Source organism: Syngnathoides biaculeatus, chromosome 12, assembly GCF_019802595.1.
Source record: "Syngnathoides biaculeatus isolate LvHL_M chromosome 12, ASM1980259v1, whole genome shotgun sequence".
NCBI classification, from domain to species: Eukaryota; Metazoa; Chordata; class Actinopteri; order Syngnathiformes; family Syngnathidae; genus Syngnathoides; species Syngnathoides biaculeatus.
This window is the reverse complement of record NC_084651.1, coordinates 12,127,844-12,144,748: the sequence shown is the minus strand read 5'-3', so window position 1 is coordinate 12,144,748 and position 16,905 is coordinate 12,127,844. Positions and strand designations below refer to the sequence as shown.

General features: G+C 43.5%; 1 protein-coding gene across 1 annotated transcript in view; it reads right to left on the bottom strand.

Moving 5' to 3' along the window:
* hpse2 (heparanase 2) overlaps window positions 1–16,905 on the bottom strand; it is a 50,879-nt gene that overhangs the window by 11,976 nt on the left and 21,998 nt on the right. Inside the window, exons 4-6 of the mRNA XM_061837754.1 lie at window positions 6,552–6,725; window positions 4,618–4,789; window positions 1,538–1,585 (exon numbers count right to left, since the gene is read on the bottom strand). Coding sequence (XP_061693738.1) covers window positions 1,538–1,585; window positions 4,618–4,789; window positions 6,552–6,725 — 394 coding nt within the window. The remainder of the gene's footprint in view (window positions 1–1,537; window positions 1,586–4,617; window positions 4,790–6,551; window positions 6,726–16,905) is intronic.

The window sequence follows — 16,905 nt, the reverse complement described above, 5'->3', positions numbered from 1 at the left end:
AAGAACAGTGTGGGCAGTAGAATAGGTTGTGTGCTTTAATAATCAAATGTTTGTGAATTTGGTATGGATGATTTTAGAGCCATTTGAAGTGTTCACTAGATGTTTTGGGGTTTCTTTGTTGTTGTTGTTGTTTTAGAAAATTTTATCAAGATTGTCCACTTCTCATGTAGCATATACATGACGTCCACCTCAAATTTAAAAACAAAAAAAAAAGAAAAATAATTGTTGCCTTCATTTGACAAAAACAGATTTAAAGATGCATACTTTTATTTGACTCCTGAAAATACATCTTAACACCACACCTTTACTGCTCAATGGGTTAAATCCTCTGAACATTATTTTTCAACTCAGATCAAATAAATCCAATACGTCTGAAAAGGAGAGAAAAAAAACTTGGAAATAATAGGAATTGCTATAATTTTTTTTTTTTTTTTGGGGGGGGGGTCACATTTTAAACAAAAGATATCTAGACAGAAAAGTAGCCTGATGGACAAATTGCTCCAAAAGTTGAATTGTAAAGTTGCAAAAAATGAAGTCCAAGTCACGGCAGCAGGAGTATAGTGAAAAGCGCAACAGAGACGTGCTGGTGAGTGGTCTCCAAGTTTATTAGTTTTGTTCTTTTTTCGCAGACATGAGAGCTTCTGTCATGCACGATGGTTAGACTGGAATTTGGAGCTCCAGTATAAAACTGGCTAATTGACAGAGAGATTGAGCTGGGACATATGGTTTGATTTTAACAGTGTGGGTGGTGTTTTTCTAAGCCCTACTGACAAGCCCTTCCTCCTTCCGTTTCTTCTAATTAGAGCTGACCTTAACCTCATTGACTGTGCAATCACGCAAGGTGGGTGTGTCATTCTGCATACACACGTGTGCAAAGAGATGGACGTTTGACAGATTTGTATGCATTCCTGCAATGTGTGCAATAGATAAATGGCAGGTGTTACTAATTTAACACATACTGTAGGTTGTTTTTCATTGTTTTTCCAGTACCTCAGTGCACACAGTTCTTCACAAAGGGCTTCAATCTCGTAATAGCGGGGATATGTGTGGTTACTAGAAACTCTTGGACGAAATGCAGAAAAAAAAAAAGAAAGAAAAACATGACCTGTGCCTTTTGATTTATGGTTACTTCAGCAGGGTATCTTCCCATTTCAGGAAGCCAAATTTAACACTTTAGACTTTTTATGTTGTTGTACATCCACTAAACCATTATTCATTTAATGGACCTGAATGTGCTTCAAAAATAATAATTATAGTTAAAGAGCCTCATAAATCTTCCCCTGCATGAGAAACATTTTCACAGCCAATTTCTGGATATTTATGCATTGTAGTTTAATGTGCATGAGGAACGCTGAACACTTTCAACAATGGTTTTAATTATTATGTCATTTTAAAGAATAATTTAAGCATTCATTTTGGAAACGCCAACTGAAGAGGTTTTAAAGATCTGCAGCAACATTGTTAGGGGGATGGTGTGTGGAATTTATCAATTTCAACCATGGTCAAAATATGAAAAAAAAAGGGATAAAATACCTACTGTTGCCACGTAACCGCATCAATAACGGAGCCAGCATCTTTCAAGAATCTGAAAATGAGGAAAAACAATAGATTAGGCGCAACCAATCTGAATAGAACCTAATTAAAACGTGTCATGCTGATTCACAATGTGGAAAAGTTTCCGTGCAAGTGCAATAAACTCCCAAAACTCAAAATGTGTGAAAGCATTTAATAAGGGCATTTGCAATTTAGTATCCTTTAAAATACTCAGTTGCTTCCAGGGGTTTTGGCATGTTCTACGAGACAAAAGGAGAGCACAATGTTTTTTTTTGTTTGCTATTGATTTTTATGAAGGAGTGCTTGCACTGCTTGGATAGTGTTTATTTTTTTTATTTTAAAGTTTAAGGCACACATCAGTTCTGATTTTAAAACTTTATTCTTGGCAAAGTCATCAGTCCCAAAGAGATCGCTCTCACTCCCAAGTGTTTTTAAAATTCCCGGTCAAGCCAGCGTTAAATTGTTTTTTTTTTTTAAATCCTTCCCAATCCCACTCACTTCCACTCCCATAGAAATTGATCCCAATACCGAATGAGCAATGTTTAGCTCAATGCTCAGGGGTAGTGTTCAGATACAGAGTTGATTAAAGTTAAAATAAAATATAACTCCATCATGCTTTTCGCTCCGATCATGCTTTCCACTCTGATCAACCCCCGGCTCATTGCTTCCCCTCGTGTCAATTCCCCGTGACTTTTTGACAACAATTCTCGCTCCCTTCCGCTCCTGCTCAATCATGTTATTGAAAGTGAAGTTCACTCCCGACACATGGGAATCCTGTGGGACCTACGAGACCCCAGTTGGAAAACCCTCAAAAGACCTTTTATAAAATCCGCAAAACATTTATCCCAAATGTAACTCTTTACATTTATTTATCATAACAAACCTTTGTTCCCCACCCCACAGAGTCTCTGCTATGGTGTCCACATTCCCGGAATGGAGTATTTCCAGTCGTCATATACCTAACACTAATGGCTCCATATTTGGGGTGTAACAGCTTGTCAGACACGCTTGAATGTGTATTTCTTGACATCAGAGACGCACAACTTTCGCTGCGCTGGCTTGTTTAGTCTGCCCAGTTCGTCTATTTGGATCGTTAGCGACTCCGAGTTTAAATCAACGTTTAGCTTTCGGACACCAGAACAGCCCTCGTAAGTGTGTCAAACACACAAGAATCACCTCATCGGTAAACGTGACACATGACCCCCCCTCCTATCTTCCCTCTTGCAGTCCACCGCTTATCACCTTTATCTCCAACATCCTTCCTATCCCCAACAGTTCACCCATCGCTCAAGCACACAGCTTTTTTTATTTGCGAGTAAATTTAACTTGCCAGAAACAAACAGCTGCTGCTCTTAATGTCCTCACTGATTTAAGTTGTTCAAGCAAAGGGAGGCTTGTATCAAATTCTTCTGTTCCAAATACATGTCAAAATGTGGGTGGCTGCAGAGAAGAGACAGATTCGGGCAAAGATATAAACTCTTCCTGTGTTTATCTACATGCATGATTTTATTGCAGCTTTACCGTGCCGTTTGACTTCATGGAGTCTACTACAGTTCCAACTGTTTATTTAACAATGCAAGTTAAAGCCTTGCGATACACACAGAACCTTCCACTGCACTTATTCGGTCGTTAGAAAGGACTCGTAAATGACTAGTCACAGCTGGGACGTCTTTCCATCTAGCCACAGCACAACAGATGCATTTGTTGTTGCCGATAACATCCAGAAACTGTTTGCCTTCTTTGAAAGTCATTTGGATTTTATTTTCACTTTATTTATTGATTATTTTTTAACTGGATTTCTTTGATTGTTTAATAATTTGCAATACTTTTCATTTTAGGGTAGTTTGAGGAAACACGAGGACCTTTTTGATGCTAATGCTTAATATAAAAAAGAACTTTGAGGACCTTAAGAAAACGGTTACAGTAGATTAGATACACAACAACATATTTTCATTCATGTTCCTTGGAAAAATACCTAACCTAACCCTAACCCTAACGCAATACCTCTTCCAGGATAGATAAAAAAAAAAAAAAAGGAAAATGAATGGGTGTATTTGATAATCACGGTCAAATAGAACACTTTTTCGAATGTCTAAAACATACTCTAAAATGTTTTGTTTTTTATGGTAATTATTAATTTTCGGGGGGGGGGCACGTTGGAGTAGCTGGAAAGTGTTGGCCTCACAGTTCTGTCTGAGGTCCCGGGTTCAATCCTGGACCCGCCTGTGTTGAGTTTGCATGTTCTCCCCCCTGCATGGGTTTCTCCGGGCACTACGGTTTCCTCCCACATCCCAAAAACATGCAACATTAATTGGACACTCTAAATTGCCCCTAGGTGTGATTGTTAGTGCGGCTGTTTGCCTCAATGTGCCCTGCGATTGGCTGGCAACCAGTTCAGGGTGTACCCTGCCTCCTGCCCATTGACAGCTGGGATAGGTCCAGCACTTCTACGACCCTTGTGAGGATAAGCAACTAAGAAAATGGATGGATGGATTAACATTCTGGATCTTAACACATTCAAATATTTGTTATTGTTTATTCACTGGACAACATTTTTTTATGTTTGGTAAAGATTATGATATTTTTTCTGACAGTGTTATACGTTCGCAGTCTTTGAAACAGCAACGCTTCTTAATATAATTAAATCAGACAGGAGATGAACAAATTCAATGTTTTCATAGCCCTGCTTAAGACAGACCATATTTTCCAAAGGTACAGTATTTTGGCTAGAGTAGTAATGTTAGCAGTGTAGTTTACCCTTTTTCCTCTTGTCTCTTGAGTAAAAAGGTACAATAAAAAAAATACAGACTCATTACTTTAATTAATAACCAAGTGTTGTCAGATAATCCTTTAACTCAAACGTAAAATGGTGCAGTGAAGAGCAGTTGAAAAGTTGTGCCGACACGCTGTTAATCAAGTGACACCTCATTGAGGCTGACAGGATCTAATTTGGGATGAGACGCTCAAGAGGCCCAAGTAGAAAGCCATAAACACTGAATGTGTGTGAGTCCCAGTACATCATGTATCAGAATCATCGTCATAGTGTATGCAGTGTTAACTGACCCATCCAGAAGCTGAATGGCATTCCTTCGTGGTCTTCCTGAATTTGGACCATAAAGATGAGCTCGGTTATAATAGCGTACAGACTGGAGCAGGGTCCGCAGCTGTGCGTAGTCCTGAGCCAGCTGGGTGCTGTTGACGGCGCGTCCCACCATGCTTCGGTAGGCATTGGGCTCTGGGAGGAGAAGGGAAGGAGAAGTTAACGCATGACTGTACAATATTGTTCTTGTATTCTGGTCTCCTTTAAAAAGAGGATAATTAGCAGTTCGCTACTAGTGGAGAGATGAACCCAAATGTCATGAGAAAACTAATGGAATGAGTGCACTGCTTTGACACAAAAGACAGTAGTTAACTAACCATGTTGTTTAAGCACACCTTTTAAGAGTGTAGTTATACGTCTTCTTATTCATCTGTTTGTTTTTCAGTCTCAGTATTTTTATGAGCAACAACCTTTGAATTTCCCTTCCATACATATTCACTGCATCTACACTGTGTGTGTAATCTATTTGAAACAGTTTCTTTTGCCATAGTACACGTCTTCACTCAAAGATTTGTCACGGTTGAATCAACGGATTCTGCATGGTCCTCAGTTGATGGCTGAGAAGAACAAAAAAAAAAAAAAAATCAGAGCGAGAGCTTTATGGCAGATGAAAATAGAGTAGAGTGAAGAGCATGCCTTACACATCGCACAAATGTTCAACTGTCAAAATACCATGTGTGTGTTTTGCTTTTCCCTTTTTGTGACATGAAGTTGGGAAGAGAAAAAAAGATGACCGACCATATGAAATAAGGATACGCATAGAAAGTGAGTGAAGATGTAGACGGCTGTTAGCATAATATGCTAGCCACCAACTATTTAGCAGTCGTATGCTTGTCACTCGTGATCAAAAGGTGGGATGATGTGATTTAACTTTTTTCATTACATGTCATTTTATGCTCGGACAACTAAAACAGTTTGAACGCACTGCGGTTCCTCTCCTTAGTTCAGGAGCACAGATGGTCAAGGATGACAAACGACCAGCATTTTCCTCCACATTGCTCATGTAATACTATATATAACTATAACTATTTGAGTGTGTGTGTGCGTGCATGTGTATATAAATAAATAGAGAGACAGACAGAGATAGATAGATAGACAGACAGACAGACAGACAGACAGATAGACAGACAGACAGACAGACAGACAGACAGACAGACAGACAGACAGACAGACAGATAGATAGATAGATAGATAGATAGATAGATAGATAGATAGATAGATAGATAGATAGATAGATAGATAGATAGATAGATAGATAGATAGATAGATAGATAGATAGATAGATAGATAGATAGATAGATAGATAGATAGATAGATAGATAGATAGATAGATAGATAGAAGGTAAAATGCTGAATTGACACAGGAATTGAAATCACGCCAAACATTTAACAATAACCGAGTTCCACCTGAAAAGAATACTGAAAGGAAAAAAAGAGGATATGCCAAATGGTTAAGTAATTTCTCCTACATTGTGCTTTACATGAGCAGTATATACACTACAGTATGCACATTCGCTTGCACTGCACAATGGAATGGGATGCAAAACAAAAGGTCAAAGACAGTGCCTTTGCAAATACCATATTACTGACAATTTTGTTTCATACTTTTCAGTGAACTGCTTCAAAGAAATGTTTGCTGCTTTCTATATAAGATGGAACCCACTTCTCAGTATGCTGAAGTTTTGTGAAAAGTTGAGGAAAAATCTACATTATTTAAATAATGAACATAATTTTGCAAATATGCTACTCAACATAACCTTTATTAGTCATGCAATTGGGACATTTGCAAAAGCTCTAATCATCAATGGGATTCAAACCCATGCTTCCAGGGGTGACTTTCAAATTTTTAGTGTGAAAAACAGGTGTACTAAATCGTATTCTCAAGCGGTGTACTGACCATTGCCCAACTCCCAGGAGATGTTGTATTTCTTGCCAGCGCTGTACTTCAGGAGACTGAGAGTGGAAGAGGTATTCCAGGAGTTGTCAGGGTTTCTGTGCAGCGCGTTGAGGCCCAGGATCAGATGCAGACCAGCACAATCGGCAAAGTTGTACAATTTGTCTAAGGATCTGGCTGGGAGAAACCCACAAAGCAGTTGTAACTGATTTTTTTTATGTATCCGTAATAATCAACAATTCAACAACATTCATCAATATTTATGTATATATTAGGGGGGCACATTTAGTAATGTAATTTACCACTTTATTTAGATGGATTTCATTCGCCACTGGACAGTTGGGGTGTGCCTTATGTTGCAATCTTTGTGCATGCAAATCTGTTCCCAAGAAAATCAGCCTACTTTCCTTGTGAAGGAATTCAGGGGTGGTACCACAAGTGTTTTTAACTTAACTAACTTGCTGGCAGTATACTGACAGTGCAAAATGAGTTTGTTCCTAGTGCATGATTGGGTGGCAGGGGGAGGGTTGTGGGTGGGGAGCTGGTTAGGGCAGTCATACTCTTGTTTTGATATTTGATCTGCTTGAGTTATTATAATAATACAAATATTACCTTGACTTTTGACCCTCTCTCTTGAGTAGTCTGTTTCTGATTACATGTTGCCTTTGACAGAGCAGACAAAGGCAGAGCACATTAGCTGCCAGGGATCTTTTCCTGGCTGCTGGTACTGTGAAAACTTTTACAATGAAGTCTATTGAACACGGAGCATGAATCTTCACTTCAGTACGGTAGTGTGTATCCTTAACTTACAGAACAAGTAGAAAGTACAACTACAGCAAAACAAACACAATCGCATCAACTCTGATTGATTATATTTGAAAGAAATTTCACATTTGAAGTAACGTAATAACATTTTTAACTACTACAACATTGCATAAATGAGTTAAAATAAGTAATTCAAAGAAGGCTAAAGAAAGTAAAACATGTACAGCCGTAAATCTTTTTTAGCCATCCTTGTTTTTTTAAGGTAATTTTCGCAACAAACAATGTTGCTGATTACTTTTTGCTACTGTTCAATCATTTCTGCGCACATGCATATACACTGCTGATTTCATTCGGCTCAGTTTCACTGCTTGGTTTTGTAAATAGAGCATGTGACTACTGGATATTCTTTTAACATATATATTCTAAAGTGCTGCTAGTGTCCACGGTATGGCTGTAAAACCCAAAATTCACCACTGTGGGACCCATAGTCTTATTTAATTCCATTCTATTGAAAGAACAAAGCCGACAATACTGTTGTATTCATAATAAAAGCTCTGCTGAAGCACAGAAATGTTAACATTGTTCAATAGCCAAGTAAATGGCCTGATCCAAAGCCAAAAAAAGCATGTTTTTTTTCAAGTTAATATAGACAATAGTGAAGGCACCAAAACCCATAAACAAGCACTAAGTGAATTTGACATTGTGAAGCCCCAGCAGAGATTTTCCAGATTTCAGGCAATCACTGATTGTAAAGGATTTTCATTGAAAAATTGCAAATTATGATTTTTTTTTTTACAATGCAAATACTGTTGAGCCAATGAAAATGTGATTGCGAGAGTGCTTGGGCATGTCTATTATACCTGAATTGTGTCAGATCTTTTTCAAAGTTATTAGTTGTGCTTTATTGAGAAATGTAAGAGCAAAGTGCCATTCATGTACTTCGATCCAGCCAATCATTTTCTGAGCCGCTTACCCTCACAAGGGTCGCGGGAGTGCTGGCGCTATTTTCGGGCAGGAGGCGGCGTACACCCTGAACTGGTTGATAGCTAATTGCTGGGCACATAAAAACAAACAAGCATTCACACTCACAGTCACACCTACAGCCACTTTAGAGTCATAAATTAAAGCTACCATGCATATTTTGGGGGTTTACGAGGAAACAGGAGTGAAAACACACAGAGAGAACATGCAAACTCTACACATGCAAGGCCAGGATTTGAAGTCAGGTCCTCATAACTGTGAGGCATACATTCTAACCGGTAGTCGACCTTGCTGTCCTTTCATATAGTTTTGAGGAAAAAAGGATAGATATCATTACCAGGATATAAAATGACATATCGGGATATAAAACTTGGTCCATATTACACAGCACAACATCCCATATAAAACCTGAAAGTATTCATTTTCTTATCCCCCCACCACCCAAAAATAAAAATAAAAATCTGAAACAGTCATTGTCATTGTCATTGTCCAAAAACTTGAGTGTTCAAAATTCAAGTTCTCTGAGAATGTGGGGAGGTGACACACATTGATGATTAAATGGCGCAGACACTAACTTGATTCCCTGGGAACAAGCTAGCTTTTTTAATGGCCGTTAATCCTGTTTTAGCTTGTTGTGAACATATGCTACAGTCTGCGCTTTGGCAGAGCACATAAACAACAGCGACTAGCCTGAAGACAAGGGATAGTGTTACTGGCCAGTGAAGTGGAGCTCTCATTTGTCGCCTGCCAAGAGGAGGGCATCATTTGCTTTCTTCCAAAGAGAAAACAATGCTGGAGCACTCCACCCTCACTTGGGGCCAACATGAAAGTGCTCCCATGCATACACTTGAGAACCCTCGAGCTACAAATATGTGATATTGGTTAGACAATAGTAAGTTGGTGCATATGTGCAGGGACGTATTCCATATGTACAGCTCAGTGAGTTGGTAAGCTGATAAAGCTGATAAATACTTGACTCAGTGATATATGGTAAAGCATAAGTTGATCACTCCTCGAGGAAGGAACAATACAAATGATGAAGTGTTCGACAAACACAGACACAAGCATTTAATCAATCCAACTAACATAAAACTGCCATTTCTTATGCTGGAAGTGACAAATGAGACCCAATTACATTCAATAATGTCATAAATCCTTGGCTTTCTTGGAAATCAATGTCCAAACTACTATTACACATTCCTGTCAAGACAATAAAGGCCTGTCTGAGACCTTGTGAGGTTTTCACTTGGTCACACAAGTTTTCCAACAACTGGTTAAGGCGTGAAGAAGCATGTCAAACATAGAAAGCTGTGTGCGTGCATGCTTGTGTGTGCCGCGAAGAGTGTAGTCTGGATCATGTCATGTCTCTCTGTTTCTATCATATCTGATAGAAAGGCCAGTTGTGTGAAGCAGAGAATCCAACAACAGCAGTCAGTGTTATGCCTCATTTCTACAGCTCTCCAAATTGGCTCAAACACTGAGGCACATTGGCCTTTGTGTGCTAACAGAAGCAGACGCATACGCACAAACACTACGGTTGTCATAAACAAATTATTCGTTGCCACCCACATGAAAAATCCCACCCTTACAAAAACAAGGTGGACATAACAAAGCAAGAAGAAATTGCCCTCATATGGCTTTGGGATGCTTTAGATGCAATTAGGGATGCAATTAGAGAGGAATACTCCAGAAAGGTGCTGCCAGGGGACTCTGCTGCTGAGACAAACTCATTTTGAGCCTTTTTTTTCCTGTCATGGATCTATGAGTGGGTGCAATTAGATATTTCGGAATGTTTGTAAACATCAGGCACCAGGGTAGTCCCTGGTGGCAAAATGCAAGTGACTCTCCCTCAGAGATAGGGTGAGAAGCTTGCTCATCCGGGAGGGGCTCACTGTCGAGCCGCTGCTTCTCCACATTGAGAGGAGCCAGAGGAGGTGGCTGGGGCATCTGATTCGGATGCCTCCTGGACGACTCCCCGGTAATGTGTTCAAGGTACGTCCCACTGGAAAAAGACTCCAGGAACGACCAAGGACACGCTGGAGAGACTCCATCTCTCAGATAGCCTGGGGCACCTCGGGATGCCCCCGGAAGAGCTGGATGAAGTGGTTGGGGAAAGGGAAGTCTGGGCATCCCTGCTAAAGCTATTGTCCCCGCAACCTGACCCAGAAAAGCAGTAGAAGATGGATGGATGGATGGATGGATGGATGATGGATGGATGGATGATGGATGGATGGATGGATGGCCAATTCCACACTAATATACTCTTACAGTCGTTGCAGCAAAACCTATTAGATGCTGTCAATCAGATTGTTAACTTGAGACTGTGTGTTAAGAGTAGCACAAAGGGGAAAATGTGCTTCCAATATAGTTCCATTTGAGTCCACAAGCATATTGCCAACAGCGAGCACAGCGTGGACTCATCTTTCAGTCAAACTGATCAGGTCAAAGCATCTCTGGATTGGGAAAGAATGCAAGCTATGAGGTAAGCACATGTTTTTCATTTTTCTAACGAGGGGTTGGGGTGGGAGGGGCTTTGCATTGATACAAGTGAGAGAGACAGAGTAAAATAACCTTGATTTGTAAATTTGCAGAGACTATACTTGAGTTTGTACCTCATCCGTGTGCCCAGCATGAGATGATGCAAGACGAATGAGCTAGACAATGTGGTATGTATGTCAACATACTTTGCCCTTGACATTTAAATTAAACACAGAGACTGGGACAATATTATATGAGCTGAGCTTTAATGATTTGGACTCAAGTGGGACGAGAAGGTGATTTTTTGGGTTTTATTCCCAATTAAAAGCTCAAGTCTTTAGATACTAACCACAGTGTGTGTCTAGTTTAGAGACAGGGAAGCAAATTTTTTGATTATGTAATTTGTGAGCCTGTTGAGAAGCTAAAGAAAATATGAACAAAATAGAGATGCTTTTTGGATTAACAATCAAGAAGAGAATTCGATCCATGGCTAGTAAGAAGACAGTGTGACGTATGCCAACAATTGCGTTGCAATAAACCATAACTTTTGGTGTATAATCTCTTTTTTGATATTGATAGTGTGTATTTCACACAGGCATAAGAAAAATGAAAAAATTGTCACATTGGCTGTACTTTTCATTTATTCATTGATTCATCTTCTGTTCTGCTTATCCTCACTAGGAGTGTCTTCAATTAACCTACACTATGTCATGATCCTGCCGCTTCAGCACGAGCTGTGCGGGTGCCCGCGCGGCTGTGCTAATTGGGAGGCACACACCTGCGCCTCATGCGGGCTGATCATCCCCTGTATATATAGGACCCGGTGACGACTGGTCCTCCGCCAGTCCGTTGAGCTTTATGTCCCGTTCCAGCACTCTCGTATTCCTGATTGAACCTGTGTGTACCGACCTTCGTCCGTTCTCCGACCAACCTTGTAAGCCTGACTCCTTGATAGTTCTGCCTGCGTTGATTGTTTCCCCGTGTACCGACTCCTGCCTGTCCGCTCATCTGTTCTCGTCGCTCGACGTCCCAACTACCGCTGCTGCACCGGACTGCCTGCTCGATCCCCGACCTCTGCATGTAATAAACGTGTCTCTTCTTGAACTACCTTGCGTCTTCCGAGTTCCTGCATTTGGGTCCTACCTCTCGTTCCGATGGGACGTGACAGAACGAACTGGCCAATACAGGACCCAGCAGGAAAGACCCGGCGTCGCCGGGACCGACGCAAGGTAGACCGTCTGCCGGAGGACCAAGCCTGTCCAATCCGGGTAGGCTCCCTGACGTCCTCCACTTCCGTGTCTTACGCTCCGCTAGCGAGGTATGAATACGTCCCGAACACGACCCGTCCGGCTCCTCATATTCTTCTGGACTCTGACTTTTCGGAATATGAGGAGGACCATGATTTGTATGACCGGCTGGCGGAGTACGACTCCGATTATTCTGACTATGAATCTGCTCGTCCGATCTTTCATCCCAGTCAGTTTGTTTCACCTCCCCGCGTTTCCAGCACCCGAATGTCTTCACCCGGTAGTTTTAAGTACACCAATCCGTATGAGGGAACCCGCTTGGCCATCTACCCGGGACCTCTGCGTGGCGGCCAGAAGAGACGCCCCGGCCAGGCGCTCCCCGGTGCCTCCCGCTGCGTGGCAACTAAGACATCGTCCTCCCACTCCTCGCCGGCAACTGCGAAACCGGCAGACCCGCAGCTGGTGGCGAAGCTTCCAGCCCAGAGGGAGGAGGAGTCGCCAAATCACGAGGCGTTCCGCCGCGAAATGGCGGAGATAGAGCGGCAGAGCGCGGAATTGGCGGCTCTCACGGCCCAGGTCCGGCAAGGATTGGCGAACCAGCCGAGCTACGCTGACGTCGCAACGGCGACGGACTCACTGGTGACTCAGGTTCACGTTGCCGTGGAAACCGACCCGCCCCCTTGCCAAGTGCACGCCACAGTGGGAACAGACTCGCCACCTCGCCAAGTGCACGTAGCTGTGGAGACTGACCCGGCTCCTCGCCATTCCCACGTTGAGGTTTTGGCGGTTCCGAGCAGTGCTCACGCGGCAGTTGGAACTGACCCGCTCCCGAGACACGCCCACGTGTCAGTTTCGACAGACTCTCCGCCTACTCAGGTTCACGTTGCCCTGGAAACAGATTCGCCACCGCGCCACGCCCACGTTGCTGTTTCAACGGATGCACTGCAAGCTCACATGGCAGTGGGGACCGACCCGATGCCGCCTCACGTTGCTGTCCATGAGGTGGCGACGTCTCCACAGCCGCTTCTCGTCCGTGCTCTGGAGTGGCAGTGGCGACCGGCCCGCGGACGCTCCACACTCCTGCTCTGTCGGCGACCAACCCGCGGACGCTCCACACTCCTGCTCTGTCGGCGACCGGCCCGCGGACGCTCCACACTCCTGCTCTGTCGGCGACCGGCCCGCGGTCGCTCCCCGTTCCTGCTCTGTCGGCGACGGGCACGCCCTCACGTTCCTGTCCAGGAGGTGGCGACAGTTCCCCAGCCGCCTCACGCTCCCGTCCAGGAGGAGGTGGAGTTGGTGATGCTGCTGCCGCCTTCTCACGTTCCTGTCCAGGAGGCGGCGACGGGGTCACTGCCTTCTCACGTTCCTGTCCAGGAGGCGGCGACGGGGTCGCTGCCTTCTCACGTTCCTGTCCAGGAGGGGGCGGTACTGGCGCCGCCTTCTCGTGTTGCTGTCCAGGAGGGGGCGGTACTGGCACCGCCTTCTCACGTTGCTGTCCAGGAGGGGGCGGTACTGGCGCCGCCTTCTCAAGTTGCTGTCCAGGAGGGGGCGGTACTGGCGCCGCCTTCTCAAGTTGCTGTCCAGGAGGGGGCGGTACTGGCGCCACCTTCTCACGTTGCTGTCCACGAGGGGGCGGTACTGGCGCCGCCTTCTCACGTTGCTGTCCAGGAGGGGGCGGTACTGGCGCCGCCTTCTCACGTTGCTGTCCAGGAGGGGGTGGTACTGGCGCCGCCGCCTTCTCATGTCCCTGTCCAGGAGGAGCTGGGGAGTTCTGTGGAGCCACCCAGGAGCTGGAGAGACTTCGGGGTGGCGGTCATGGCTCTGGTCCTGCTCTCAATCATCTTCTTCGCTCCTGAGTGCGCCCAGCCGCTTCAGGACCTGGCCTCGTTGGCGACCAATCCCTGGTCGTCTTGCAACGACGGCGTGGGAGGTTCTCGTCCGGAGCAGTGGCCTGCCTCGTTCTGGTTCCTGCTTCGCCGTTTGGTTCCTCACAGAGGTCGTCCGCCCGAGTCGCCCCGTGGGGACCCTGGTGCTTGGCGTCCGGGTCGTCCTCCTGACCTGTCCGCCCGGACGCCTCGTGTTTGGTGGCCTGGATGGCCACCAGTCTGGGGTTCAGGGGGGGACTGCATTTGGGTCCTACCTCTCGTTCCGATGGGACGTGACACACTACATGTTTTTGAGATGTGGGAGTACCCAGATAAAACCCATGCAGGCAGGGGGAGAACATTCAAAGTCCACACAGTCAGGGGTGATATTTGAAACTCCTTTCTCAGAACTGTGAAGCAGATGTGCTACTTTGATATATTTCAATACAATTGGTAATATTTTATATATAACACAGTAAATCATGAATCCTCATGTCCGCCGCCATATCAAATATCATCATATTTGTTGCTACTGGCAGCACAGTGGCGCAGGTGTAAAGTGTTAGCCTCACAGTTCTGAGGACCCGGGTTCAATCCTGGCCCCACCTGTGTGGAGTTTGAATGTTCTCCCCGTGCCCGCGTAGGTTTTCTCTGGGCACTGGGTTTAACTTGCCCCTGGTTGTGATTGTGAGTGCACCTCTTGTCTGTCTCCATGTGCCCTGTGATTGGCTGGCAACCAGTTCAGGGTGTACCCTGCCTCCTGCCCGTTGACAACTGGGATCCCCGCGACCCCTGTGAGTACAACCGGCAAAGAAAATAGATGGATGGATGGATTTGTTGCTAGCATGTCTGTTTGACGGGGCATTGTACTTTGTGTCTTAGTTTACTTGCCAGCACATTTATTTCTTCTTCTTCTTCTTTTCCTTTCAGCTTGTCCCGTTAGGGGTCGCCACAGCGTGTCATCTTTTGCCATCTTAGCCTATCTCCTGCATCTTCCTCTCTAACCCCAACTGCCCTCATGTCTTCCCTCACCACATCCATAAACCTTCTCTTTGGTCTTCCTCTCGCTCTTTTGCCTGGGAGCGCCATCCTCAGCATCCTTCTACCAATATACTCACTCTCTCGCCTCTGAACATGTCCAAACCATCGAAGTCTGCTCTCTCGAATCTTGTCTCCAAAACATCCAGCTTTGGCCGTCCCTCGAATGAGCTCATTTCTAATCCTATCCAACCTGGTCACTCCGAGCGAGAACCTCAACATCTTCATTTCTGCCACCTCCAGTTCAGCTTCCTGTTGTTGCCAGCACATTTATTTATTGTAGGTAAATACTGGTACCTGACATTTTTATAAGCAAAGATTAGTGTGGCCATCATCCTTGAAGAGGGTGGATGTAAATCTTCCACCTTTTAGTCTGTTAGGTATCTCAACACACACTTCTGGAAGTAGTATGACTGAGCTGTGATTGTTCTCAAATTGCAGGTAAATAACAGTCCGAGGGGGAGGGAGAAAACAAATGGCAGAGTTACCCAAGACGTGTCTGTGCCGAAATACACAAAAGACTTGCACCCAAATAAATATGGCAGCACTTTTCTATGAGAAACCTGCTTGAGAATGCAGTTCTGCTGATTATATACTTATTAATGGAGGGAATGCTTTGAGTTTTCTTGCAAATGCCTTGCAATTAACCATGTTCAAAAAGCACTACAAGAGCAGGTAAAACATCTGTTTGGTAAACATCTTCTAAATTCTGGCCTCAAAAAGGTTAGGTTACGGTGATTGAAGGGACTGCTGAGGATGGCCAAATCCCAAACAGGACAGCAAAGCAAACACATGCCATGCCAGACTCTCTTTTCTAAAAAAAATAATCAGCATAAACATGCCATCATGCCCTACTCTAAAATTTATCTCGGCATCATTAGCACTGCAATTATTTTTCACCATCACAACTGTTCTGTGCTAACACCATTGACACAAAATGGAGGGTAGACTCGATTAAAAGTAAATGTCAACGTTCAACATAGATTTAGTTTTCTGTCACCATGTGAAAGTGTTACTGCAGTAACCAGCCTTTGCCAGTTTCTGTCTAAAAGGCACAAAAGTAGTTCATGTTTTATGAATGTTTTCTGCTACAGATAAAATATGTATACTTGCTATGTTGGTGTAAATGAAGGGAATGAGTATGGTCTAACTAATCAATGCTTCCAAAAAATAAAATAAAATAAAAAAAATATATATAATATGCACATTTTGAATGTTTGGCGATGACCGGAAGCCTGTGATTACAATACAAGACTGGCCACCGTGGATGAGAAACACATTATAAAAGTAATGACTGAATTTGAAACCATTCACAAAATCCAAAATAAAGATGAAATCTATTTTAAAAATATGTAAAAATGCTTTCTTGGAATCCATTCTAATATAAACTTCTGTGTGTGGCAGAGGGGTGGGGTTCTTTCTTGGTATGGATTCCAATATAAATTAGGGGAGGGGGGGACAGAGTGAGTTGATGGAGTTTGACATATTATATATTAAGTGGCACCGAATTATTTTGTGCTCATAGAAACAGATTTGGCACAACAGTAAATCTTGTCAAACATCAGGGAGGTGCTGTCAGAACAATACGAGTGGCAACTACTTCAAAGGGCGCCTCATAACTCTTCATCCCAAGACCCAGTTGTCTAGCAAGCCATGATGACAAAACTGAGACTTTAGCCCAGCACTTTGATGGATGTTCTAGCCAGATGTTCTTGAATATAGGACTTTTCCAAACTATACACCGTAACAAACAAGCCTGGAGCCATGTGCTCCTCATAGGCTTGTGACAAGTTTCCAGACTTTCGAGTGCCTAAATATGCATTATAATAAAATTCTCAGCGCATTTACACACTAATATTAACATTTGTCATTCTTTTATTTACATTATTATAATGTATTATCAAACATTAACAATATCATTAACAACATCCATAACATTTGCAAACAAATTTTGTCCTGCATTTGAATTTTCCTTCCACAGTG